Here is a 26,962-nt window from a genome sequence, read left to right as displayed (position 1 = left end):
TGTGAATAGGTCTGGAGCATGCAGTTTAGCACATGTAAGCAGAAATGCTATTTTGGAGTTCATAACATCAGACCCAACATACATATTGCAGTCATTGCCCAGAATGCCACTTGGCTGTGTTCAGATATAAATTTATTCCCTAGCATCCATATTCTTCTTTATCACGTTTAATTACATGGGTAGGGGGAAAGCCCCACCCCAAATCAAATTACCAGCAAACAAACTAATAATTTTTATGCATTCTAATAAACTATCAATTCTTTGCAAAACACAACCACTTTACCAGAGCTGAAACCCACATCTGAATGTCATTACAGGAATGCGGCACATCTACCAGTTTTCATCACAAAAATATTATGCCATATGGGCCACATATGATGGGGTAGAAGGATTTTATAACAACATTTAAAAACGCTTCCAGTGCTGCTCATGATGCACAGTAGGAATTTAAGACACACTGATTAGATACCAGAAAGGAAAATGGTCAAATATATGCCAAAAGGTTGTACATTTTCCCTGATATATAGTCTCACACCATGCTACCTTCAGAATTTTTTGTTTGATAAAAGATTCTGTGACATATGCAGTAAGACATCTCTGGTAACTCACGGTAGCCCAAAAAACATCATTCTTCGTACAAAAAAAGAAAAACGCCTAAATTCACATTCTGTTTATTATTTCTTTCTTTTAACTTCCTTACTTCTTGGACAAAACACATAACAGATATTTTTCTGAACAGGATCTTTGTGTTACCTCAGAACCAATTTTTTCCAAAATATTAAGACCACCTTCTACTCTAATTAGAAACTACTGCTGCTCCTCCCCCCTCTCCACTCCCCTCGCCAGAGAAGCAAAGTGTCAAACTGTTCTGTTAAAACATTAAAAAGGAGCCACTTTGAGCATGAAAATGCAGATTTTCACTTTACTACTGTTAATATTGGATCATTAGTTTCTGATGTTTTGTTTTGGCAGGGTGGGGTTTTTTTAATACTAAAACTTGGAACTGTGGTATTCAGGGCTGACAAAAGAGATGGGTAGAGGTGAGAGAGAGAGAGAAAGAAGGGAGTTTTTCAGTGTCCTCAAGGAGGAACTTCACCACCTATGGTCTGGATATCCAGGAGCTTATTTTTGCTAATGGATGGTAGGAACTGGCTGTTTCCCATTACAGGAAAACTGCTTGGTTGTTGTGCCAGGAGCTAACTGGGGACAATCACAGAGTTGCTTCATTCCTAGAGGAACATTTTGGCTGTCATGTAGACATTTTCCAGCAGAAAACTGCTCCACAGGAAAGGTGGAGATGAGTCAGATCAAATGTAGGTAGGTATCTATCTATACCTGAGCTTGTCACTGAGCATATATTGAGAGAAACAAGCCATTCCTGGAAGCAGTTCCTGTCGCCTATTGCAACCATCCACTTTGGAAACAGGCACACTAAACCACAGATGTGCCAGTTTCCTTCTATGGAATTCAGAGATAACCTACATGAGTCTTGGTCAAGTTGCTAATCAGGTCAGAGTATTTGAATTTTAGGCAATTATGATCTCCTCAAAAATAAATCAGACTGTATCTACACAGAGCTACAAAATCCTCAAATAATATCTGAATTTTTTTAATGCTTTATGCTTATAGAGAAAAAGTCATGTCTAGAAATAAGTTACAATTATTGAAATTTTTCTGATTGGTCTACTTTGAAATTTTGTTAGCTCTATACTCTCTTTTTTTAATTAATCCTTATTTTTTCTTCTTAAGCAATTTCTACATTCCTGTTATCAACAAGCAAGGCCAGATGCATGAGATGCTGAACAATTATAACTCTCTCTTGCATTCCAGTATCTTTCCAGTGTTGACTCCGTTACCTAATTTCCACTTCAATGGATTCTTTTTTAAAAGGAAATCTACCCAAGATTATCATTACACTTTAATAGTTTGGATCAAAGAGCATTTATTAAAAATTTGTAATCTATTTTTAAGATTTGACATTAGCAGAATGTTTAATATCAGTAGTCATTAACAAATTAGTACTGCACATTTGGGATAGTTATACCCTGCCTAGTTATTTAAGCACAGAAAAATGAACAGTAAACATTACATATTTTTCTTCCTTGGTGGATCAATTTACCTCATATTTTGTTACCCTAAATGGTCTTCCTGCTTTTTATCTGCTATTTCTGATTGGACATTTTACAATAATCCCATGAGAAAAACATGAATAAACATTATCTTTTATCCTTCTGTACTTTGGTGAGCAGAACTACAACACAGTTAGTGAGCTACATCTAAGCACCTAACAGGAAAACTTTCCTTGAGTTAACAGAATAGATATTTGAACTGCATGAACCCCAGTGTGAATTCCATGTTTAACAATTCATCTGGAGAATTTGACAAGTCCAGAAGCATGAAAAAGGAAGTTGAGAGCTGGTTGAAGTGACTAAATCTCATGTATGAAACTCGCATTTGGCTGCACAAAATCTTTCATATGTGCACCAGAACGTTAGGAGTGCCACAGTGATAAGTTAAATTGATCTTTTAGCTCAAAAAGAGTCCTCAAAAGCCCAGAATACAGTTTTGGGAATTGATTTGTTACCTTGCTTATTGTATTAGCTAACAACAGAGACAGATGACAGGTTGTAGTAATGTGAAATGGCCCACATTTACTACAAAACCAGTTTTCTTTTAATTAAGTCCTCCTTCAGCACTTGATTGCATGAAGAGCTGAATTCTCTGGTTCAATTTGGAACAATACTTCAATTTCTCTTTATTGAGGAAAACATAGTCTTATCACTTTTACTAGGAGTACTTCCATATTTAAACTCCAAAAAATAAACATACAACTCCATCCCACCACTATTCCCAACTAGTAAAAGGGAGTCTTGAAACCCTAAAATCTAACATTTCTTCAACATATTGTTCATCATTAACAAATTACTTCAGCTCTTAGAGGTGTTAGGAAAAATCAGACATTTTTTCCTTATCTTCTGCATACAACATTCAATTTAGTAGAAATAAAAGGAGAATATATGGAAGAAGAGATGAGCCAAAGGGGACTCCAGGCAGCAGAAAACAGGCCTGTCATGTTCCACAAAGGTGAAGAAGGTGGGGGAAGTAAAGATCAGACCCATTCTGAGCACAGTGTTCTCTCCCCTGAATCCCTCACATAATGCCAGCTTCCCAAGACATGCAGTTCTCTCTCCCATTATTTGTCTCCCTTCCCAGAACCACAGGAACTTACTGTTTATTCATCTTAAATCTAGTGACAACACAAGCCTAGTGGTGGGCCACATGAAGAAATCAACATGTATAATGGTAAGGGAATGGAGAAAAATTTTCAAGAATCCTGTGCTCTCCCCACCAGAAAAACTCATGCTTTTATGCCTCTCTTAGAGTAGTTTTATAAATTTTCCCTTTTTACTTGTAAGTATCTCTACATAGCATAAAATTTAAATATTGCAGTGGAGCTTTAGTGAGTTAAGACATCTGTCTCCTTACATTTGAGTACTTATTTGAGTAGTTTTCATTACTTAACTTGAGGGTTATAAAACAATGTATACACATAAATCAACAGAGGAGTCTCCATGAGAGCTTCTCTAAGTGCAAAAAATTATTGTAGTATTCTACTGGGAAAAGAGAAAAAGGAATTCCAAGAATTTGCCTTACTGCAATAGGGCTAACTTACTAGAAACTAGTTATTTGACATATCCCACAGCTTAAAAGAGATAGTGATATTTTTTTAAACAATCCCTTCATGAAAAAGGATGATAATGACACTGCTGGCTGCTTTGCCTCAAGAGGGAATAGTCCATCTGCTAGCAAATCCCCGAATCTATATCATTATTAAGATGTGTTTATAGAAGTATCAGAGTACCCTGGGCACATGGAGAAACCAATAAAGCACATTTCAAGATTGTAGATTTTTTTTAGTTAAAATTCTGGGGTCATTTTCTTTTCCACATAAAAGAACTGTGTTTCAAGATCAGCTTCATTAGGAAGCTCTGCTGGGATTTGATGTTTTTATTTTCTTACAGAGGAAAACTTATTTCTCGAAGAAGAGCTCCATCTTCTCACAAATAAAATGAGCACATATACAATTGTTCCCCCTAGTTTTAATTTGCATTTTATGATTACAACTAGATTGGAATTTTATACATTGCATCATTATTTAGAAAAAAAGCTGCTTTTATATTGCTCACAATTTCTGAATAAAACCAAAGCCACTCTTAGATTTTCTTGGTACTACTGCTAATAACATATATTAATACAAAAATAAAGGCCCCTAAAACCTGTGTAACTGTCTTATCAGATCCTCACAACTATTTAGAAATAAAAAGATTTTCAAAATTTTATCAGGACCCAGCTCATAAAGCAAATCATATCTGAGGTGAGACTGGTAGAAAGCATGGCATAAAGCCATGTTTTCCTTCCTTTAAGGTGTGTTTCACTGATAGGGTATAGAACACAGAATCTTGGTATTTGAGAGTAGCATTAATATATAATTACAGAATAATTTATGATGGAAGGGACCTTTGGTAATTATCTTGCCTACCTACTGCTCAAATTGGGCCAAATTCAGAGTCATGTCAGGTCACAAAAGGCCTATCCAGTTTTGTGATGAATATTTTCAAGGATGGAGAATCCACACCACCTCTGGACAGCCTGTTCCAGTGTTTTATTATGTTCATCATGCACATTTTTTATCCCAATATTTCATCAGAATTCCTTTTGCTGCAGAATGTGTCTGTCGTCTCCCATCCTTCTGCTGTGGACCCTTGAGAAGAGTCTGGATCGATCTTCTGTACAGTCTCACATCTAATGGCTTCAGACAGCAATCAGGTGCCTTCTGAGCTCTCTGCAGGCTGAGTAAGCCCAGCTCTCAGCCTCTCCTCGTTTATCAAATGCTCTCCTGCCCCTCATCACTTTGGTGGCCTTTCACTGATCTCCCTCTGTGTTTTTCCTACTCACTGAGCAGCCCAAACTAGACACATAACTCCAGGTGGGATCTCACAGGTAAAAGGGGAATGATCATTTCCCTCAACATGTTGGCTAGAGCCTTATTAAATTCAGCCCAGCATCTAGCTAGGCTTCTTTATGCTGGCTGGGCACACATGAAATTCATGAATGTTTAAGAAGTTTTTACACTTTCCAGCACAGCAGGATTTCCCCATCTCCACTCTGTGGACAGCAAATAACTGGAAACAGCCTTTACATACCCATGGTATGTTTGTGGAGGACCTGATGCAGTGGGGTCTCTGAGCTGCACATACTGGTGCAATGAAAACACACAAAATGAAAGATTGATTTGCATAAAAGAGTAGGTCAGGTAAGGTTCAGTGTTGAAGGAATAGGTCATTTATACTTATAAGATAGGTCAGACTTAAAAATAAAAAGAAAAGTAAAAATATTTGCTGTTGAAAAATGCAGCCTTAGTGAAATGTTCACGCTTCTAATACTCAACATATAAATAACAAATTAAAAGGAGTTGCTACACTTTTATCCTTTCCCTGCTGAAACTAATAGGATGCTAGTTGTATCAATCATGATAATTTACCTTTTCCCAGGAGGTTATTTGTCAGGAATGGGAAGAAAGATCCCAAATTATTTCACAATAGGCCAATAAAAGCAAACAGAGGAAAGTTATATTTAGGCACAACTGTCATATTATTTTTTGTTTGGATGGAGATCTATAGCCTAACTGAAAAGTAATTGAAAAATGATGAAAATATCTCTTTTAATTCAATGAGTTTAGAATCAGATCCTTAGAGGGACAATTGTTATGTGTGTCCTAGTGATTAACATTATTGAAAAATAAAAAAATAGATGTTAATCACTCTCCAAAAGACTGTTTAGATGGCTTTTTTACTGTTGCAGAAAACAAATATACTCTCTAACATACTGTAATGAGCTGGCCAAGCTAGTTTAAAATATCAGCTGTCTTTATGAGCAACAAAGTATTAAAAAAAGAGTCTCCTGACAGATATGCTATATCTCTTGAGGTCCAATTTTCAGACTAAAGGACTTTTTTCTTTTTTTCTCTTCCCTTTGCCTTTACATATTCAGATTTCCAGGCCCTCTAGAACATCCTGCTGCATTTTCTAACCTTTAGAAACAAGCTTGAAGGCTGACAGACTTTTTTCTTTTTCCTGTACTCTACAAAAAACCAAAAACCTTTAAGTGAACAAATCTGGTGGTTCTAATTTTTTCTAATATATTTAAAAATCTGTTCATTTATAAGTTTTTTAAATTCACTTCAAAAACTGAAACCAGCCTTGAAGTTCTTCTCATAAATTAGATTAAATTTTAGAAGTCTCAAATCATGACAGTCTAAAATAAGAATTCTACTAGATAACACCTGTTAAATACAACAACAGTAACACTCTGGAATACACATAAAATAATGATAATTTCTCCTGAGCGAATATATCCTATCGCAAAATTCATAGAGGTAAAGGAGATTTTGCACATTATTTAAGCCATAAGGTCATGTGTAGGGTTCTTCTCTCAGAGAGGATGAACAAAAACGTCAAGGAATCATCCAACGTGTGGCAAAATCAGTTTCAGCTTCAGCCCTGATTTGGGAGATTGTTTATCCTGGTCCAACAGTAACCCAGGGAATCTCTGCAATTGTGTATTCATATGGAAACAGAAGATCCTAGAAGCTTTTGAAACAACCCTCAAAGCAGCATGACAGCTGGGAAGGATGGGACAAATATGCTCCTGAGGTTTGATTCAGCAAGTGTGAGTGTAAATTCCCAACTTACTGGCACCACACTTGGATTCTGGAGAAGCAAACCCTTCCCTTTAAGCACATCACATGAACTAGAAAAGGTTCAGCTCCAAGTGTAAAATCTTCTATGATGTTCTTCAAAAGTACATTATCTGAAGATGTGCTACGTGGGTCTTTTCATGCACATGTCACTAATATGAAACTTCTTCAAAACTCTGTAGACCTTAAAGTGCAGTATCCAAAAGGCTGAGAACTTCACTTTGCCTACAGCTTACACTTCTGACGTATACTATGTGCACAGATGCAAATGTCTCTGGCTGTAACTACAACTTTTCATTCAGCATGGGCATATTTAGAGTACACTGACTCATAGTCTGTAATACAGAACTGTAAAATTTAATTTGGAACTTATTGTTGTTTCTGTAATAACAGGATATAAATCTGGAAAACTCTATTTTTATTTGCACAAAATTTTATGTTGGAAAACAGTTTGGACAGAAAACTCCCCATTCTTCTAATCTATCACCATATTAATTGTAAGGTTGCATACGAAAATGCACATTTTATTATAAATTTGTATACTAAAATGCATGGTATGCAACCATGAGAAAGGACAGGTAAAAAATCCTCAAACAAGAAGAATGTAAACGAAGCTCACTCCTTCTTCTGAAATTTGCTAATTGCACAGTTTATAAACTAATATTTTTCCTTAACTGTTATTTTAAAATTCCTCAGCCATCCAAGATTCTCAACTACTGACAAATCAATTCAGAATTAATAGTGAAAACATCTCATTCCAGTATTGTTTACTTCTCAAACTGACAGAAGATCAAACCTACTTTTTTTTTTTTTTTTAACAGTGACAAATTAATTAAGCAGAAATAAATTCTCTACATCTTTTTGTGTGACTACTTTCAGATGACACAAATCATTACCTAAAGATATCTTTTCCTCTTCTATGCTTAAAGGTCTCAGTAACCAGCTTGGTCTCATTCTACATAAATACTTTTTTCAGATTAATCCTCTCCAGTGTACCTAACAGTGAAGATTCAACCTATGCTCTTAGAATCAATGTCAAAGTAGGCACTGAAAATTGTAGTCCCATTCGTGAATACTTACTATAATAGTTTTTACTAACTAAAATCTATGTTCAACCAGTGTAATAAAAAGGCATATTTTCAATTACATATGTTAAAAAAAATTTGGATGGACAGTATACTTTGGCCAAATTCATACAGAATTCAAAATTTAAGGAGGTTTCATCCCTTTGAAAAGAATTGTTATTACCCTCAGGCTTTGCACAGCCTCCATGATTCACTAATTTTAGCAGAAATCTATTCCTTCACAAAATACAAAGATGTCAAAGACGAGTTTCCGAGTAAAGGTTTAATGGTACCTCAAGTAAGGTTTCCATTTTTCTAAAATGTAGCAAAATGGAATTTATCATCCTTTACCTCAGTCCACAATTTTTTTTCTTTTATGAAGCATCCCCACCTGACCTTCAAATATAGAACATTTTGACTGTTTTGAAGTAAGGACAGTGAAATGAAACAGCTGGTTAAACCATATTCTGTCATGTCCCTCATCTACTTACATCTTAGCATATTATATATCCACAGCATTTCTCATGAACTTTATTTGCTTTATTTAATGTTTTCTAAAGAAACAACACCTGAGTCTCTTGTAAGCCTGCTTTACATTTCTTTCATTAAGCTTTAAATCCTGAAAAACATCAGTCTTCAAATAGATGAGTAAAGTATAATAATTTTCCTTTAATGAAAACAGGGATGACACTAATGCTGGTAATAAATATCTTTGCTACACACTTTTTAGTGACTTTTAGTTTAATTACAGAGAATTTAACAAGATATATACAATCACAGATGACTGAAATACATAATGTATTTGCTTGAAAGAAATGTATACCACTCATTTGACTGACAGATTAACTACAGGTATTTGAAATGACTACCCATTATGCTACTCTTTTATTATACTCCTTTTACTATATATTATGTGCACCACTTAGGAGAATTTAATTTGTATTGTTTCTTTCATTAAAGGAAGCTGCACTAAAAAAAGCCTTTTTTGAAACAGTTGTCTGAGTTTTCTTATTTCATAATTAACCAGTGTACATACTATTCACACAAAAGTATCAATTCACTGTGATCAGCTCCAAGCAAAGTTCAAGTGAGGGCTAATGATGTCTTAAACTTTTATGGAGGAAAAATACGGCTGTGATCTTGTGACACAATCAAATTGAAGTGAACTTAACCAAAATGCCCTCAGAGATGGAGCTTCAACAACATTACATGGTGTTGTGAAAGAAAGGACAACCTAAGGCCACTTACTTTTACCTGGGTGATTTGGTAAATGGCCTGTTACATACATTGCTAGGATATGGGATTTCTTTCCTTTTGAAATGTTTGCTTTGACATTTCAATTTCTTATTAGAAATGTGGTTCTCTATTTTGAATGACATACGAAATAGAAAAAAAAACCCCAAAACAGTAAGAGTTTGGAAGCACACCAAGAGGAGTAGCTGTTTGAAGTGTTCTAAAGTCTGGGTGAGCAGCTAGAGATGTATTATAATAAAACAGCCTTCATGGAGCATGTATCTCTGTAATGATGAATTTGTATAAGGAAGCAGTTGGCTGTGTTAAGATGGTATTTTATACCTAAAGTCAAAAAAACCTGTTTTTTTTTAAAAAGCAGCTCAATCTACAAAGATGGAACTTTCATTAAATCTTACTGAGATGCCTGTAAAGATGCAATAAACTCTCCAAATAAACCACAATACAATACTGTGACTTTCAATGACTTTTAAATCACAACCACAGGAGAGGCATGACTATAATCTTCTACAGTATATAAAGATCACGGGAGGTAAGCACTACTTTTGGATTTCCAACTTAGATCATATCTGGCCCGACTTTTCACATTAGTCAATTACCCACATGTCCAACTTCATCAGCTCACATACTGCTGCAGACACCCTGCACATAAAAAAGCAGGAGTTTTTTTGAGAAACTTAGAATTCTTCGTCAGTTTTGAAAATTCTGTCTGTTAATCTTACCTAATAATCCAGTGATAGATTTACAAGAAGAATGAAATATTTCATGAGATTAATTTCCATGTATTAAGCGTTATTAAGATGATCATTAGAGAAGAAGGATACAGTTAACAGAACTGCAGTCTATATTTAGACACTGATTCTTCCATTTCATCAGAGAATATATTAAATGTCACATTCTGTTGCACAGCCAATTAGAGAGGTAAGCACAATAAAAAAGAGTTTTCCTGCTGGTTTTGTTACCAGCACAGCATGGTATCAAAAAAAGAGACAGGGCTACCCAGCCAGGAACTGACTGCACTAGTGCTGAAATATTTTAGCCTTGAATGAAGATGAAATGCAAATATGAAGCAGTTCATTTTATAACATGTATAACATTAACTGAAATTCTCGGGAGTTAATAATTTGACCTCATATTTAAGTCAAAAACATCTGCAGTAGAAGCAAGCTTTGGATTTTGCCTGCCAGAATAATATGCTAAAGTGAGGCATAAGTAAGAAAACTGTATAATGATGAACTAATATAAAATTTTAAAAATAAAATGATTCTGAAAAAGATTAAAAGATTACTTGTAAGCAAGTTTTCTTTGGCCCTCAACCTTTGTGATGACATAACAGCTATTTTAACCTAATGTCCTGTGTAGGTGACACTGCAATTATCATTTATTAAAATATATCCATGCCATTTTTAACATATTTTAATTAATGAAGCCATCTATAATTCTACTTAATAAATATTATGATCTTTAATCAAGATGAAACAAATATTTTCTTTATCTAGAAGATAGAGAAAACCAAAAGTCTCAAAAACAGAAAGTTTAAAACACTGGGGAAAAAGGGAAATATAAGAAAACAAGCCGAATGAATCCCATGAGATATCAGCATATCTTCTTATAAAACATCTCAGTAAAGATACTCAGAAAAATGTATCCAATTTTTCTCCACTCTTTCTAGCTTAAGCAAAGAATGTCAATATCTTCCTTACAATAAATCACATTTTTTATTATGAGGAGGAAGAAGAGGAGACTGAAGAGAATCTTGTAATAGAGAGTCCTAAACTCAGTTTAGAACTGAACTGATTGGAAATTTAGCATTGAAAAGTTTTGCACAGGCAGGCCAAATCTTTTATATTGAGCAATGTTAAATCTAGAAGGCAGGTAATTACTTTGAAGCTGTATAATACCAAATTACTTTTATTGCTACTGAATAGCTAAAATTTAGCCTCTTTTTTATCTTGCACATGTATTTCTATATTTTTCTGTATTTTCAAAGATAAGTAACACTGATGCAGTTTTGCTGACAAAACAATTGCATTAATGAGCTGTTCTTTTCTTTAAGAGAACTGAGAAGCTTTTGATAAATCAAATGCAGCAGTATATTAGCCTTTCAGAAAGTTATTACAGAAGTAACATATGAAAAGGCATCTAACAGGGTCTTTTTCCTCCTGGCAACCTGCAACTTACAGTGCAATTCCTTCCTTCTCATGATTCTTAAATTGCACCCATTGGCTTGCATACTCTTAAGCATAAGAACTATAAAGAGATCTGCTTTAAACACTAGAGAAAATACTAAATACTCTTCCTTTTCTGCTTAATAAATTATCTAAACATTTCATCCAACAATTGTGTTTAAGGGATAAAGTAGAACAACTATATGTATTGTAACCTAATGAGGCTTTCAACTTGAAAAATCAGTGTTTCTCATACCTTTTGTTTGATGATCATGTCGTTGATGTCATCAAGATCACCTACTACCACTCTCTCAGATTTTATCTCTCGATCCAGTCTAGAAAGCCAGTCAGTGAGTTCTGCCCATGCCTTATTGAAGTCAGCCAAGGCTGGAACCTCCAAAAGCACAGAAGATGGCATTTCTGGTTTGAAGGTGATGGTTTCCTTGGTTACCCTGGTTTGTGTATCCACAGCAACAGTTTCACCAGAAGTTACTGAAAGAAAAAAAATGCTAAAATTACTGAATAAATGAACTATGATAAATGTTTATTTAAGTAACAGAATTTATGCAGTAGAAAGAGTAACACAGAAATAAGCTCATTTCTTGATGTTATCTCTACTGAAAATATGAAAATCAAAATTAAAAGAACATATGAATTTATTTCTTCCATGGTATTTCTATCATAATATCTGTTTAACATCCAGAATTCTCATCATGTTCAAATTGCATCTTAAAAGACCAGTGGGAGGTGGTAACACAAGCAAAGTTCACAGTGTATTAAGAACCCCTTGCTCAAGGTCATTGAAGTATTGCTATACATGAGTAATTTTCAAAAAATCTAGTAGTGAGGTCAGAGCTCTTGAGGTCAGAGACAGACTGAAAAGAGTTGGTCAGATTATTCAGTCTATCATGGCCTGACCATGTACCTAGAAACAGTTTTCCTCCAGTCACTCTGTGGCTGTGAAGTTGTCTCTCCAACAATCTCCTCACTTACCATCACCACCAAATATTTCCCATAGGCTCTGTGACCAACATGGAAGCTTATACAAGAAGAAATTCAGCCTTGACTGATTCTTTACTTTTTCACCTCATAACTTGAAAATATTATGTGCTATTATTTGGAGATTTGTGGATTTGGAGATTTGTGGAATTTTTCCCCTTCTCTTTGGAGAAAATGGACTCATCTTCTTCTTAGTGTCTTTTCCTGATCTGTTAGCAGGGTTTTGAATAATTTGTTAATTATTTATTGTTTAGAATGGGGAAGCACCCAACACTGGAGCACATTTTCTTTCTCTGCAGCAAAAATGATGAGAGGTGTCACAGATAGCTACCACAGGACAGAGAGGTATGCAATCATTCAGAAGATCAAGACTGATTTTTTCTACTTGATTTTTGCTATTTACAAACAGATATCTGTGAAATGTTGGGCTGGTTTTCTGCCTTTCAGTTAACCATACAAAAGAAGCTCCTCATGGACAATATTATTGCAGATGAGGCTAAACTGAATTGTATTTTTTCAATTTTTTCTCATTTTTTAAAAAAAAACAGTCAAAGAAGAAAAATACTAAAATAGAGAAAACACAAGAACAAAAATGACACTAGAAACAGTACCTATCCCTTATTGCTCTTTTTCTCATGCTTGTACAGATATGACATGGTTCATTCAACAGAAGTGTATAAATGAGGGACTAAAATCGATAGACAAATATAAAATAACATTAACTACACAATACGTAGCAACAGATCTCATTCTGAAAAGATTTATCCTGAACTGCACTGACAATTTCTGTAACAAGTTTGTTTGTTTTTCCCCAGGACAGGTAATTTATAAATGCAAAACTAGAATCAGATTCTTTTTCTTTTTTTCAAATATCTGAATAGTAAATTCTATCCTATTGCATCATCATCATCATGGCTATTCTATTGCAACACATCATAGAAACAATTAAGGACTTCATCTTTCAGCTTATTTAAAGGTTATACTGGTTCACTTCAGTGATATGATAAATCATAAGACCAAAAAGACAAATAGAATTTAAGACAATAAATCACACAAATGTGCAGTTTTGAAGGTGATTTCCCATTAGCACTTTCTACTGCTTAACAAAGAAGGCAACAAAGAATAGGAATGGGGGGAAAAAATACAAAATAATAGCTGTGATTTTCAACTTGTCCTTGATCTCTGAAATACATTGGATGAAATTAAGAGTATAATGTTAATTTTTGCATCCCGAAAATAATCTGTACTGTTCAATTTTAGGAGTGAAAACAATCAGAATGTGCCATGAAACTGAAATTCAAATATTAAATGCAAAAATAAGTAGTGTTCAAGTTCTAACTATGTAAGGTAAATGCACCTATCAGATCAAAGCTTTTTGACAGAGACAAAATAACAAAGATATAGATTTTAATTCAGTTTGCACGGGGCTTTAGTTCCATTGTTAGCAGCACCAATTAAGGCAGACAACAGCGTTAAATCCTTCATACATAAGAGTAATATCCACCCACTAATTTTTGTTCCTGTTTTAGTCAAGGAAACCCATCTGCATTTTACTCACTCTGAGCAAACAGAGGAAGGATACCTGTACCCTGTGGCATATGCACAGACAACATCACTGGATGAATTTGTTATTTTAACACAGGCAACACTGGCTTGTGACAGACCAAGAGACTATTCCCTCTGCGGGCAAATCAGCAGTTCGTTGACTGGAACGTGACACACCAGGCAGGTTTTGCTTAATTCCTGGGAAGTCTCAGTGTCATCTTACAAGCACTTAATCATTCTAAACTCGATTTGGAACAACTAAACTCCACAGTACCACACAAGTGAAGTTCTGTCACCTACTAAAGTGCATTTTTTCCTTTACTCTTTTTTTTCTTATGCTGTGTCTTTGCAACCAGTTTTCTACAGGTTTAGAGCATCCACAATCATATTCTTAAAATCCAAGCAGACTTCTCAGAGAGAGAGGGAGAGAGATCTGAAAAGGCAGTTCTGAGACTGATTTATTCTTTAGACTTGTTCCAGTGATAAATGAACAATCTCATCTCCCTCTGTCCTTCAAAGTTAAGGAAATAAAGTTAAGAGAACATTAAGTTCTCCCATGAAGTACAGCCCCTCCATGCCAGGTGCTCACTCCCAGTAACACTTTTTGCAGAGAGGGTTACAGATACTTGCCCAGTGCTCTAGGTCACAAAGGATTTCTGAAAGGAAAATGTTACAAATATAATGGTCAACAGAGCTCGGATTAACTATAATAAATAATGTAAATTTATTACCCAAAAAACCCGACCAGTTTTGAAATTTGAAAGGAAGGAATCTTTTTTTTCTGGTAATGTGAACTCAGAATAAAGTCTTTATGTTGATCAAAAATTATTGCCAACAAAATTCCACCCACAACTCTAAATCTAGAAAGTATGCACCCTTAGAGAACGGTATCTCTAAGCTAGAATTTTCTCAACATTTTAATCAGCTTTTAAAGACAAAAATCATGTTTCAAAGTCTTTTTCTACTTTGAGTACTAATGTCTGATTGTCTTAGCCTTGAATATTAATTAAAAACAATTCCTAGAAAAAGAAGACTTGGTAATAATATCAGAGATATTTCATACATAGTAATTTTTTTAGATTATAGATGAGTAACAGTTTGTACTTGATTTCATGAACACTTAGGGAACATTCACATTATGTGCTACTGTCATGATATTAAAATACAACATAAGTGCCTGTAATTCCTTTTCATTCCCAAAGGTCTTAATGATTCCTAACAAATCATCATGCATTATATATAATTTTGATTATTACAGGTCAAAAAAAGAGAAGCTGATAGTTTATGGGATTATTAATAAAGTTTCAATTTAAAATAGTCTGCGCAGGAAGATGAAGAGAGGGACCAAAACGAAAGACCCCTTAGGGATTCAAAAGAAAGTAGAAAGTTGAGGCTAAAACTCTTTGAAGAAAAAGATTTACAAGTGAATGTATACTGCTATATTTGAAACATAACTACAGAAGTTATGTTGTCTAATATGTTGATATTATTAGTTTAATAAACAGCATCAGAACTTTATTGTAGAAAGGTGTCAGCTTTCTCAGATTTTTCTTTCTCTGTCATAGCAAAGATCTGGTAGAGTTTTCTTACCATTCTTATTCTTAAATGTAGAAGTGTGACTAAGCTATTTATTGTAAAATTAATTTCTTTTAATTCCTTCAAACACAACAGAAAGTTGTTTAAATATGTCTTTTATTCAGTGTAAAGAAAACCTCTTGCATCACAAACATTGTGTTGCAATGGAAATAAGCTCTCTGTCAGAAAAAAAATAGGTAGAATCTACCAAATGCTAAGGATTTCAGTTATGTAAACCACAAAAGTAGGTAAATAAACACTGAAGTGAAGTTAACTTAGTGCTGCATAGCAAAAAGTTCAGATTATGGCCTGTTGTTGCAGAGAGCTGCAAGTACTTTCTCTGTATGCAGGATACCTAGAAGTTGAATGTTAATAGTTTCTTTGATCATAGGAGGCACTTCAAAGTAATTTCCATGTACAGAACTTCTAAAAAACTTCCCTCTGTAGAAGAGGATCAGATTGGATAATACTTCAGCAAATTGGAAACACATAAATAAGTCCATGCCCTGATGGGATGCACCTGTGAGTGCTGGGAGATCTGGTAGATGTCATTGCAAGGATACTTTCCATAAACTTTGATGGATCATGGCAAATGGAAGTGTCTGAAGACTTGAGGAAAGCAAATGTCACCTCTGTCTTCAAGAAGGATAATACAGGGAACTACAGGCCAGTCGGCTTCACCTCAAACCCTGGAAAGTGATGGAGCAACTAATCCTGGGAATCTATAGGTGCATGAAGCACAAAAAGGTGAACAGGAACAGGCAGCATGGATTCCCCAAGGGAAAGTTCTGCTTGACCAAACCGCTCACATTCTATGATAGATCAGCTGGCTTGGCAAATGTGGGCAGAACAGCAGTTGTTGACAGCCTTGATGTCAGTAAGGCTTTCAACATTGTCTCCCACAAGATTCTCTCAGAGAAGCTAAGGAAGTGTGGGCTGGATGGGCAGACAGTGAGGTGGACTGAAAACTGGTTGGACCACTGGGCCCATAGGGCAGTGATTAGTAGCATGAAGTCTAGTTGAAGGCCAGTGTGTAGTGGTGCTGCCCAGAGGTCATTCCTGTGTCTAATACTATTTAACATCTTCCCTAAGGAAGTGAGTGTTAGGACAGTGTACTTACCATCAGCAAATTTGCAGCTGACACAATGCTGGGAGGAGCAGCTGACATGGCAAGAGAAGGTTGTGCTGCAAATCAGAGGGACCCTGACAGGCTGGAGAAATGGGTTGAAAGGAATCTCATGAAGTTCAACAAAGTAAAGTGTAAAATCCCGCACTTCTTGGGGAGGAACAACCCCATTTACCAGCATAGGCTAGGGGTTGACCAGCTGTCTGTGCAGAAAAGGCACTGGTGGTCCTGATGGACTCCAAGTTGAACACGAGTCATCAACATGCCCTTGTGATAAAGGTTCATGCTATCAAGGGCTGCACTAGGAGGATCACTGCCAACAGATGGACAGAGCTTATGCTTCCCTTCCGGAAAGCTTATTTACCCTAGAAAGGAGAAGACTCGGGGGGAATCTCATAAACATGTATAAATATCTGAAGGGAGGGTGCAAAGAAGATAGAGCCAGGCTCTTTCCAGTGGTGCCCTGTGACAAGAAAAGGGGCAATGGGCACAGCTGAAACACAGAAGGTTCCCCTTGAATATCAGGAAATGTTTTTTTGACTGTGAGGGTGACTGGGCCCTGCAGGAGGACAGGTTGCCCCAGAGAGGTTGTGGAATCTCCATTCTTGTAAATACTCAGAAGTCACATGAACATGGTCCTGGGCAACCTCCTCAGCCTGAGTAGAGGGGTTGCACCAGATTACCTCCAGAGTTTCCTTCCAACCTCAGCTATTTCATGGTCCTGTAAAGCTGTGTTCTCATTTTCAAACATTCTCTAAAAACCAAATTGGAAACAGTGTAAGGACACAGAAAGATTTGGGAAGGAAGCAGCTAAGACTGAAGATAGTACACGGCAATAATCCTGGCACAGTGTATGTAAACATTCAACTGATTGCTCTACATGTGTTGGAAAAAGTTTTAAATCTGCAGTATTTGATCCTACTTAGACTACAACTTGACCAGGGGCAGATAGTATAAAACCAATTGAAGACTGTAATATATATCTATAAACAGAGGTAGCATTAATCTGTTTGGACCAATTGTTCCATTCAAACCTTTCTGAAAGATAAACTGCTCCAAAGTTAAGTCTCCTTTCAGTAATATAGCATTGTCATGGCACTCCTTGAGAACCTTTCCTTAGGCAGAGTTCAACATGATTGATGGACCCCCTAAAAACTGAAAAACAAAAGGCTAGAGTATGAATGGATCACTTTTAGTGAGTGTGCGAATTAAGCAGACAAAAACTAAAAAAAAAAAGGTAGCATAAGACCCTTTCTTATACTAGGTGAAGGTAGTTGGATCTATATTCAATTTATAACAGTATCACTAGTTAAAATTACCAAGGCTAATTTAACTATCAACACATAATTAAAAAGAGGGTTGAAAACAATATTCTGAAATTATATAGTGTCAACACTATAGACTGTTTAAAATATTGAGATAATGAAATAAAGAAATTCAGAAGAAGGAAAAAAAACCAAACCCAGAGCACAAACTAAACAAAACACCAAATGCAGTACATTCAATTTAATGGTTAAGATTTAAAAATCTCCCTCTTTTGTAAAGAAACCTTCTTGTTTATGCAAACTATATATAAAACATGATTGCATTTGTTGCTTCTTTTTGTTTAGCAATTTAAAGGTTAGCGGAACAAACAACTACAATACTGACACCAATACTTCTACTACTGCAAAAATAACCATTTTTTGATGCCATTAGTTGCTTTTTCACAAAACTAGAAGCTGATTCAGCTGCTGAGACTAATATAAACAATATTATGCTGAGCATAATATAAAGTAAACATATGTTAAGGCTAATATCTCTAATTTATTTTAAGAAAGTAAAAAATAATAATAAATATTTACATTTTTCCACCTCCTCCATCAATATTTTCCTTATTTTGATATAAAGTGCCAGGAACCCACAGCTGAGAGAAACAATTACTTTCTGGCTTGACTGAGCTCTGTATCTTCTTTTGTCAGGACTCATTTGAGTCTTCCCCTAAGCTCTCATGATATATGTTCTCAAAGGCAAAAAACGAAAAATTCCTTGAAGTAGGGAATTCAGACTGGCTCAACTAAAATGAATAAATAGAATCTAAAAACTATTATTAAGCATGTGACTCAAATTCTCTCCTGCTAGTTTTAGCTTCTCATTTGGTATACTGTTCCATATGGAAGACTTTACATGTCTGGCCAGAGAGGTTACAGAGCCTCAGACTGCATATACTGGTTTGCATAAAATAAGGTGAAGTCATACTGAATATTTTCTGTATTTATTGTGTGGATTATCACATGGAAATTTTGGACAAGTGTCTTATTTTCTTCATAACGTAATTACGAGCTTTTGACTAACTTGTTATTTGCATTCATCCATGGTGATCCATAACAAACATTTTCATCTCTCTGATAAAAAGTTTTACATTTGACAACAAAGAAAACAATCAAGAGCATTCAATGCAGGTGATTTTTCATGTTTCAGGATGATCTTAAACCAGTCCTGAAATAAACATTTCTCATTTATTTTATAGACATGACCATTTTAACCTTTTTCATAAGAAGTTTGAAAGGAAACCTTAAGAAGATATTGCATCAAGGGAGTCAGTCTTTTGGAGAACAGAAACGCTACAAACTTTACACTGCAATAACGCTTTGAATCCCAGAGAGATCCACATAATTACAAACAATTTAAAACTAATTTATCTGTGAAAGTTAGCAATAATCTACATATGCAAAAACACAGTCAATGGAGCTATTTACCATATGAGTACTACTTATACGTTTGGGTTTTTAAGGATAAAAGTACCTGGTTGGCTCTTAAAATTTTGTAATAAAGAAATATTGGTGAAAATGTTCCAGCATGTTTTGGGATCTCCTGAAGTTTTCTGAATCAATACAGGGAGTCTTTCTGGTAATTTTAAGTCATTGTCAGTATGCAATTTTATTTTTTAAAGTCATCTAAAAAAAAGTATTTTTGCTGTTACATTAATGTTTTAATAAGGAAATAAAATTTCATTTTTCATATTTATTCCTTCCCTCCCTCAGAGCATTTTCAGTAACTGATTTCTGCATCCTTAGTTAAGTTTTCCAATATCTAGAAACACACACAATAATTTCTGGGCATTCTGAAGAGTTTGAGGAGTCAAGCATTATTTTTTGAAAGCAGCCTTTTTTTCTGTAGCTGTTTTTTAAATGCAGTATTATTTGTAGAACTACAGAAGGCATTTATTTTTTTCCAAAGGAAAGGAGCCTTTTTCAGTGAGTAGTTGTTGCAGTTGTTACAAGAGGGTTTCATAAAAATGAATGTTTTGTACTACAGCAGTTGAGGTGCTGTAGAATCAAATTCTGTCACATACTTGCCTTACAAAAAACGTTGTGACAACATCTGTCACAAATGATGCAAGCACACCTCAGCATTCCTTTTATCAGTAAAGTAACAAGTTCCTTGATTTAGTATGCAGCTTTCAATTGGACGTCAATTTATATGACAACATTTACATTTCCAGTGCATTGCTATTGGCATGTAACTGAATTTTGGCAGCTAGTTTTTTGATCTAAGGAGAAACATATATAGCCAGCAGCTCCAACTTTTACAGTCTCATAAAAAATCACCTCCTTTATTTTATAAGATCTATAAATTGACTTAGCAGGCATAAATTGCCACCCAAGCCAAGGGGAACATTGAAAAAAAAAGTGTAAGAAATTGTACACAGATAATAAAAAATACTAAGGAAGCAATGGGATTTTAGGCACCTTGTAGTTTGTGGGGTTTTTTAAATTACAACAGGTTTGAAGAAGTTGTGAAATAATCAGAGTTCAGTTCACTAATTTAACAGCATTATGGTATTCATGCCAAAGTTTCTGTCTACCCTTATTCTTTGAGAGAAAAATTCTGCAGAATTTAAAACAGCTGTTCAAAGACAATGTCATCACTGTCACTTTGTTTCTGACAAAGTAATTCCTGAAATTGCTACAAGCACCTTCTTTTCTTGCATTAGAAATTTTAAAATATCTTGCCTCGTACTACTTTGTGAAACACTTGTCAAGCTTTCTCATGAAAACACCTATAAAGGCTTACTTTTCAGGTCAAACTAATCTCTACTGCTTTTCCAGCAATTTCAGTTTCACCCTATGAAGAACTGCCTTTGGGAACTCAAGTGTTGTCTGGCCACCACTCTATTTTTAAAGGAAATATCAGTAATGCAAATCTCTTCCTGCCTGTCTCCATCACTGTATGTCCCCTGCTTCTCCACTCTGATACAATCAAAGTCAGCAGTCTGATATTTCAGTGACAAGCTTCATGTTAATCAGACTGAAGAGCTTTCTAGCTGGAATAGAAGAGGTTTTCATTTGCCACCTTCTTCTCCTTTTAGCCTTTTATGGTTTAAGGAACGAGTTTGTCATTCTGTCATTGTCTCATGCCCTCTGACAAGAGCAGAAACGTTAGAAGCAATTATGTTCTTTATTCTTGATTCCCTGTGGCCTCCACTCTACTCATGAACTGTGATCACACTTGCTTAAACTCCTTGGTTGGCCGTTTCTCTGTAGAGCAGACCTAACTCTGTGGCAGCTCCAATCACTACGGAAATATTAGGAAAGATGTCGAAGAGCCATTGCATGGGCTTGACCAGGTTGTCACTGAGCACTGCTCCTTTCACAAGGAAAAGTTGGCTTCCTTTAACTCTTTTAAAAAGACAAGTCAACAAAGAAAAGCACAAAGGTCAAGAGAGTTGTGTGCAGAATGACCTATGGTTTTCTTTTATTCTAGCAAATTAAAGACACTTTCACAGAATGCAATTGTCAATAGACCTAATTACTACATAAAAAGAAACACAATATAGAGATTACTGCTATATGCAAGCTGATACTATCTGGATAGTCAGATATTAAAGTAATTCAGGTTTCTGTGACAAAAAGAAGGGAATGAGAGAGTGCTTAAAGCACTTTAAAAAGAGTCTGATTTAAATATGTAAAGCTAGAAGCTGAGGCAGAAAAACTTCAAAAAAGCATAAACTACCCTTTTATTACAAACACTCTTGTAGGAACTTTAGTGAGAATCCCTTTTTCCATACCTTCAAGAATAAACTAATTCTAATGCTTAATTCTGTCTATCTGTGTTTTAAAAATGAAACAATTGTGTTGTTGCCTCATTTCTTGAAAATTGCTAACCTTGGATTCTGCAGAATGTTATCCATGTTACGGGAGCCATACAAAGAAGTCCAACCCTAACTGTAACTTAGTTCTGTGCTCTCACCCTGTATAGCTTACTAATAACAGCCTGATGAATTTTACAGTATGCTGTAATTTACATTTCATGGGATTTAATCAAAATGAATCCTGCATATCTTGCTGCTACTAACTATTGATCAAGAAATTAAATGAAAGAAAGTGAGTTGCAAAGCCTGCTCCTCCAGAAGAAAATGCCAGATCGTGTTTTAAAAATGGAACAGGTGAATGCGGTCCTTTGAAAGACTGATAATAGCATTAATCTTATTTACACCATAAATCTTGACAGCTGTGCTTTGAACAACTTGTTACAAAATAGAAAAAGTAGACCTAGATCCCATATTGTCTTCAATAACAGCAAAGCAGCCAACTCCTGTTTTCACTTTGATTTACATTTCATCATAGGTAAAAGTACAAAAAGTGCAACAAAAATTAGTAACCCAGAGTGAGTTTTATTTAATCAATTGAGTCCTGAAAAATCAAAGTAGAAATCCACATTCCCTTTGTAAACTGCACTGTCACAACTTTTTATTACAGATATTTTAGAAGAGGAACCTAGTCCAAGACCTCTGAAATAGGATGTTAAATATAAAGGTGTAACCTTCGTTTTTATTCAAATTGGGCTTCTTTGGATTAGGTGTAATTTGCATGTATTTTTCACCTGTCAGATAATCCAGAAACAAATCCTCACATCAAGATATACTATGAAGATCAAGATAGAAATTCTGAGAATAAAAGAGATTTGCGTTTCTAAACTTACTTATTATGTTTTTATTCATGCAGCTCTGAAGGCATAGTGTCAGCTTTTTATCTAGATGCTTTTCATTACTTCTCCCTGTTGGTGTTGCAGCACATGCTGGGAATGACCTCCAGAGATTCCTGAAGCTATATGCAGAGAGAAAATTGAATCTGAAAGCTTTATTAGACAAGTTTGTCTTCAGCTTGTGTCTGGTGTCAGCTGTATTGAGAAATAGAACTGCTTGTGAAACTGGGTCCTGACCTTGAAAAATCTCCAGTCAAATGGCAACTGATTCAGTTTTGTGCCATATTATTATTTGTTGGATGTGTCACATATGTGAGAAGTAAAAAGCTTCTTAATGAAAATCAGATGGAATGATTAGACACGTCTTTCCTGAGTACAATGGAGAAAACAGATATATGGCAATGTACATATAATAGGGCCATCTCAAGCTTGCATCTGTCGACCTCTTTAAGACTGTAAAGTAAAATGATTCAAACTCAAGTCTACTAAAATTATTTACAGAAACATTTTTTTTAATCCTTCATCCAAAGGCAACCAAAAGAAAAAGTAAAGGCAATCGACTATTTCTTTACTATTCCACTATATATGAGAGTGAGCAACCTTTGCTATGCCAGCCCATTTAAGGAAGAGTCTACTCTTATTGCTCTCTAATGACTTAGGATCTCAAGGTATTCTCTGTGATACCTCCCTACTGCATTTTCCCCTAGCCCCTGGTGGTCTAGGGTAAAGGTGCTGCACTGTCACTGCAGAGACCTGGGTTCGATTCCCGGTTGGGGCCACTCCCTGGGCAGATGGAGCTCATTAGCCCTGTAAGGCAATCCATCTACGTCCTGAGGACCTCGCTGCCACCGTCCAAGCTCACTTGGCCCCAGCAGATGAACCTCAGGATTAAAGGGTGGGCTCAGTTCCGCGCACACTGTGTCTCACCTAAAAAATCCAATGCGCAGGCTGGAAGGTGTAAAGACCTTCCCCGGTTCTTCGTTCGTGAAGACTGGCCATTACATCTCCCTTGTATTTTATTTTTGTAAAATTTCATACAGTTAAACCTAATTATAACATTAAAAATAGAAATATCCTTTAAATTCAATATGCACAAGTATAAGAAACTACACATTTCTAGACACATAATCATTACTGGAAACAGTATTTCTTTCTACTACAACTTTCATAATAGTGGTTTTCTTTACTGGTGTCCTAAAACTAAAGTTGACTAAAATGGACTTTTGGCAGTAGCATTGCCTTCTAATTCAGTGTAGAACTACTTATCATAAGAGATGTACACTCTGGATTTTTACACAGATGTTCATTCTGTGGAGAGTGGTTCTAGAAAATTAAGTATCTACGACATCCCCCATGAAAGTGTTGAATACCTGACAGCACAGTTCTTTTAAATGGTGACTATTACACACAACATATTTTTAAATATCAATACAAGTTTCCATTAGGATTGAAAACACTGTAGATGCACACATCCCTAAATTGTTCAGTCTTTCCCAAGGAATTATTTTGATTATTCTTGGTCTCAATTACACTATGCCAGCTGCTATAAAGAATACAGACACTCTAATATCTGATTTGTACATTTGTTTTTAATTTACCCTCTGAAAACACACATTATTGTATTCCCAGGTGCACATAATGAAATGCACAAGGATTTTTAAGACTATCTTTTGGAAATTCTGAGAGACACAGTGCTGTACTACAAAGTATATGTATTCACTCAAACACTGTGCATAATACATAAACAATGACTACTTCAGAGCACATTAGCTATGAAATGCAACAAAAAAGAAAATTTATTTATTGCGCATTTTTGCCCAAAGCTAGTTGTTGTATTTTGTTTCTTACTTTTTTTCCTTTGTTTCCTGAATATCTCTTAAATACAAATGGTTTGTTTGTTTTTAAAGAAGCAGTGAGACAGTATACAATTCAGCTCTGAAGTCCATGCAATGAACATATTTCAATAGTTATAGTTTCAAAAACAAAGAATCCTTCATCCCCACTGAAAATATTACTCAAATATCATATCAGAGATTTAACAGAGTGGTCTTCATAATGCAGGATACTGCTATATCCATCTGTACATCTCTCTACCTTAGAAGTATCAAATATAGAATAATAGCTACCCCAAATATGCATTTAATATAAAAATGAAAGAAAATTCCAGATGCATATAAAACAGGTAGTAGCACTACAGAAGCACTTTCAGCTCCTGAGGCCACTGGATTTTAGTTTTAAACTTTAAGTTATTTCATCAAAGAGTATATTTGCACATGCATTCTTTTATTTGCTGCTAAGTTTCCTCAAAAACCTAACCTTATGAGTGGTATATATTTAGTAGCACCCATACATGTTTCTTATGTTATATATTCCAAGCAGTGAATATGAATTTCAGCTGCATTAAGCCACAGCAGTAAATATACTCAGAGTAATAGTAGTATTTTTCAAGCATTTTTTTATATGATTTACAAGCCTAGAGCAAAGCAGCATGCCTAGTCTGCCTAGTCCAGGTGGGGACTAGTTTCATAGAGAAATAAAAAACAAACTAAACTTCCCAAACAGGACACATACCATACTCTTTTAACTAAAATATCGAAGCACAAGCAAATAAATTCTGTTGTGACTAGTTATCCCACATTCACAGATATCACTCTTTTAATGCAAACCCCAAAACTCAGGACATTATGAACTCTGGAGGTGACTGACTGCTGTGAATCTTTTCCTACACTCCAGCTGAACACATGGTTAGTAAGCGATGAGTTCTCTTCACCACCATTGCAGCTGATGAACTTACTGCAGCTCACAGTCCTCATGTGAAAACTGGCATCTAATGGACTCAGCTTGATATGTCACTCCTCTCCCATTCTTCCTTACTCATTCTAAATCCTGAAAATACTTCTTCCCCTGCACAGGGAAGCCCAGTCTTTGACTCTGTGTCTGCCATCCCTGACTCCCACTCCCAAAGCAAGTTATACTGAAAGCACAGCAGTGTGTTGATTGTCTGCATTCGAAAAAAGATACTAAAGCTGAGGGCAAGTGCTGTGAGTTTTGGTGATGTAGTATTGGCTATCTTCAAAATCTTTTTATTAAATGTACAATAACTCACAATGCATATAAAGCCTTTCTGTGAAATGCAACCCTGCTACAATTTGTAAAACATAATTTTTTTAATCTTTTTTTCAGACCTGCTACAAACAATGCTCCAAAATAAGATTGACAACAAATTCTACCTAATTTCAGAATAAATTCCACCACTGCAATCGATACTAATTGTCACTTTACTTTTTTCTTCATTTCACAGTCATACATTTTTCTGTTTCTTGTGATGAGGCATTTCATACCAAAAGACAAAAACTTGTGTAAACTGTCAGGGGAAAAAATAACATTGCTTGTGCACAAAGTACTCTGATAAGTTAAACTGCAAGAGTACTAATACAATGTATCACTCACAATTTTGTTAGGTGAACATCCAAAATATAAAATTAGTTGACCAAGTACTTTCAGCTGTATTCATTTGCAGGTTTTTTTTAAATTTCACTAACTTCAAGTTCAGCATGATTGAAAATAAATACACATTCTTTTTAAGAAATTGTATTTTGAACTATAAATTTGGTCATAAATTTCATCTAAATTAAAGTGGTCAAAATTTTCCCCTAACATCTTACTGGAATGAAGGCAAACAATGAAAAATGTCTTCCTTGTGACCAAAGCCAGGAATGCCTCCCACCCCATAAGGCATTTGGATGGATTTACAAAGCACTTTATAACTTTACTTAACTCTTTAAGTAAATACAGTGATAGCACTTCAGCACAAAAGAAGTCATATGAATGCTAACGATGCTATTAAAAACTGTCCTTCCTGGAAACGCACATTCCAGAACTGCATTTCTCTCTGTTTAAAATGTTTTCAAACTGCTGGCTAAGCAATGCATCAAGGTATTTGGATAGAGACATTCACACAATTTCACGTTATCCTGTCAAGTACAGATAGCAAGTGTGATTTTCTTTCTGAATCATCTTATCTTGGAAGTCAATCTTTGCTAAGGTTTTAGGCATACCCTTCAGCTAAGTACATTTTTTGAGCCTCAAAAGTACTTCTTGTTTACTATGCCTGAGGGCACACTGGACTGGTGGGATATTAAGGACTTTTTTAGTGTTTCTTCTGCTAAAGATACTACAATACACAGACCTAGAAATAATTATAAACAGGGTACTTTACGTCTGTAACAGCCACCACGTGGTATATTTAGTAGGACTCTCTGACTGAGTTCTTGTAGCCAGACTAGACCAAATAACAGCTGACAGGGCAGTAGAGTTCAACCAGTTACATCTTTAACATCTTTATCGATGATTTAGATGAGGGGATTGAGTCCATCATCAGCAAATTTGCAGATGACACCAAGTTGGGAGGGAGTGTCGACCTGCCGGAAGGCAGGAGGGCTCTGCAGAGGGATCTGGATAGACTGGAGAGATGGGCTGACTCCAATGGGATGAAGTTCAACAAGGCCAA

General features: G+C 35.4%; 1 protein-coding gene across 10 annotated transcripts in view; it reads right to left on the bottom strand.

Annotated features, from left to right (window-relative positions):
• Window positions 1-26,962, bottom strand: part of DMD (dystrophin) — a 996,724-nt gene that overhangs the window by 314,861 nt on the left and 654,901 nt on the right. For all 10 annotated transcript variants that reach the window (XM_027888128.1, XM_027889056.1, XM_027888040.1 and 7 more), the window contains one exon: window positions 11,497-11,732. In XM_027888128.1, coding sequence (XP_027743929.1) covers window positions 11,497-11,732 — 236 coding nt within the window. The remainder of the gene's footprint in view (window positions 1-11,496; window positions 11,733-26,962) is intronic.

The sequence above is a fragment of the Empidonax traillii genome, unplaced genomic scaffold, assembly GCF_003031625.1.
Source record: "Empidonax traillii isolate 1590-97213 ecotype Southwest subspecies unplaced genomic scaffold, ASM303162v1 scaffold1:size7828297, whole genome shotgun sequence".
Classification (NCBI taxonomy): Eukaryota; Metazoa; Chordata; class Aves; order Passeriformes; family Tyrannidae; genus Empidonax; species Empidonax traillii.
This window is presented reverse-complemented; position numbering and strand designations above follow the sequence as displayed.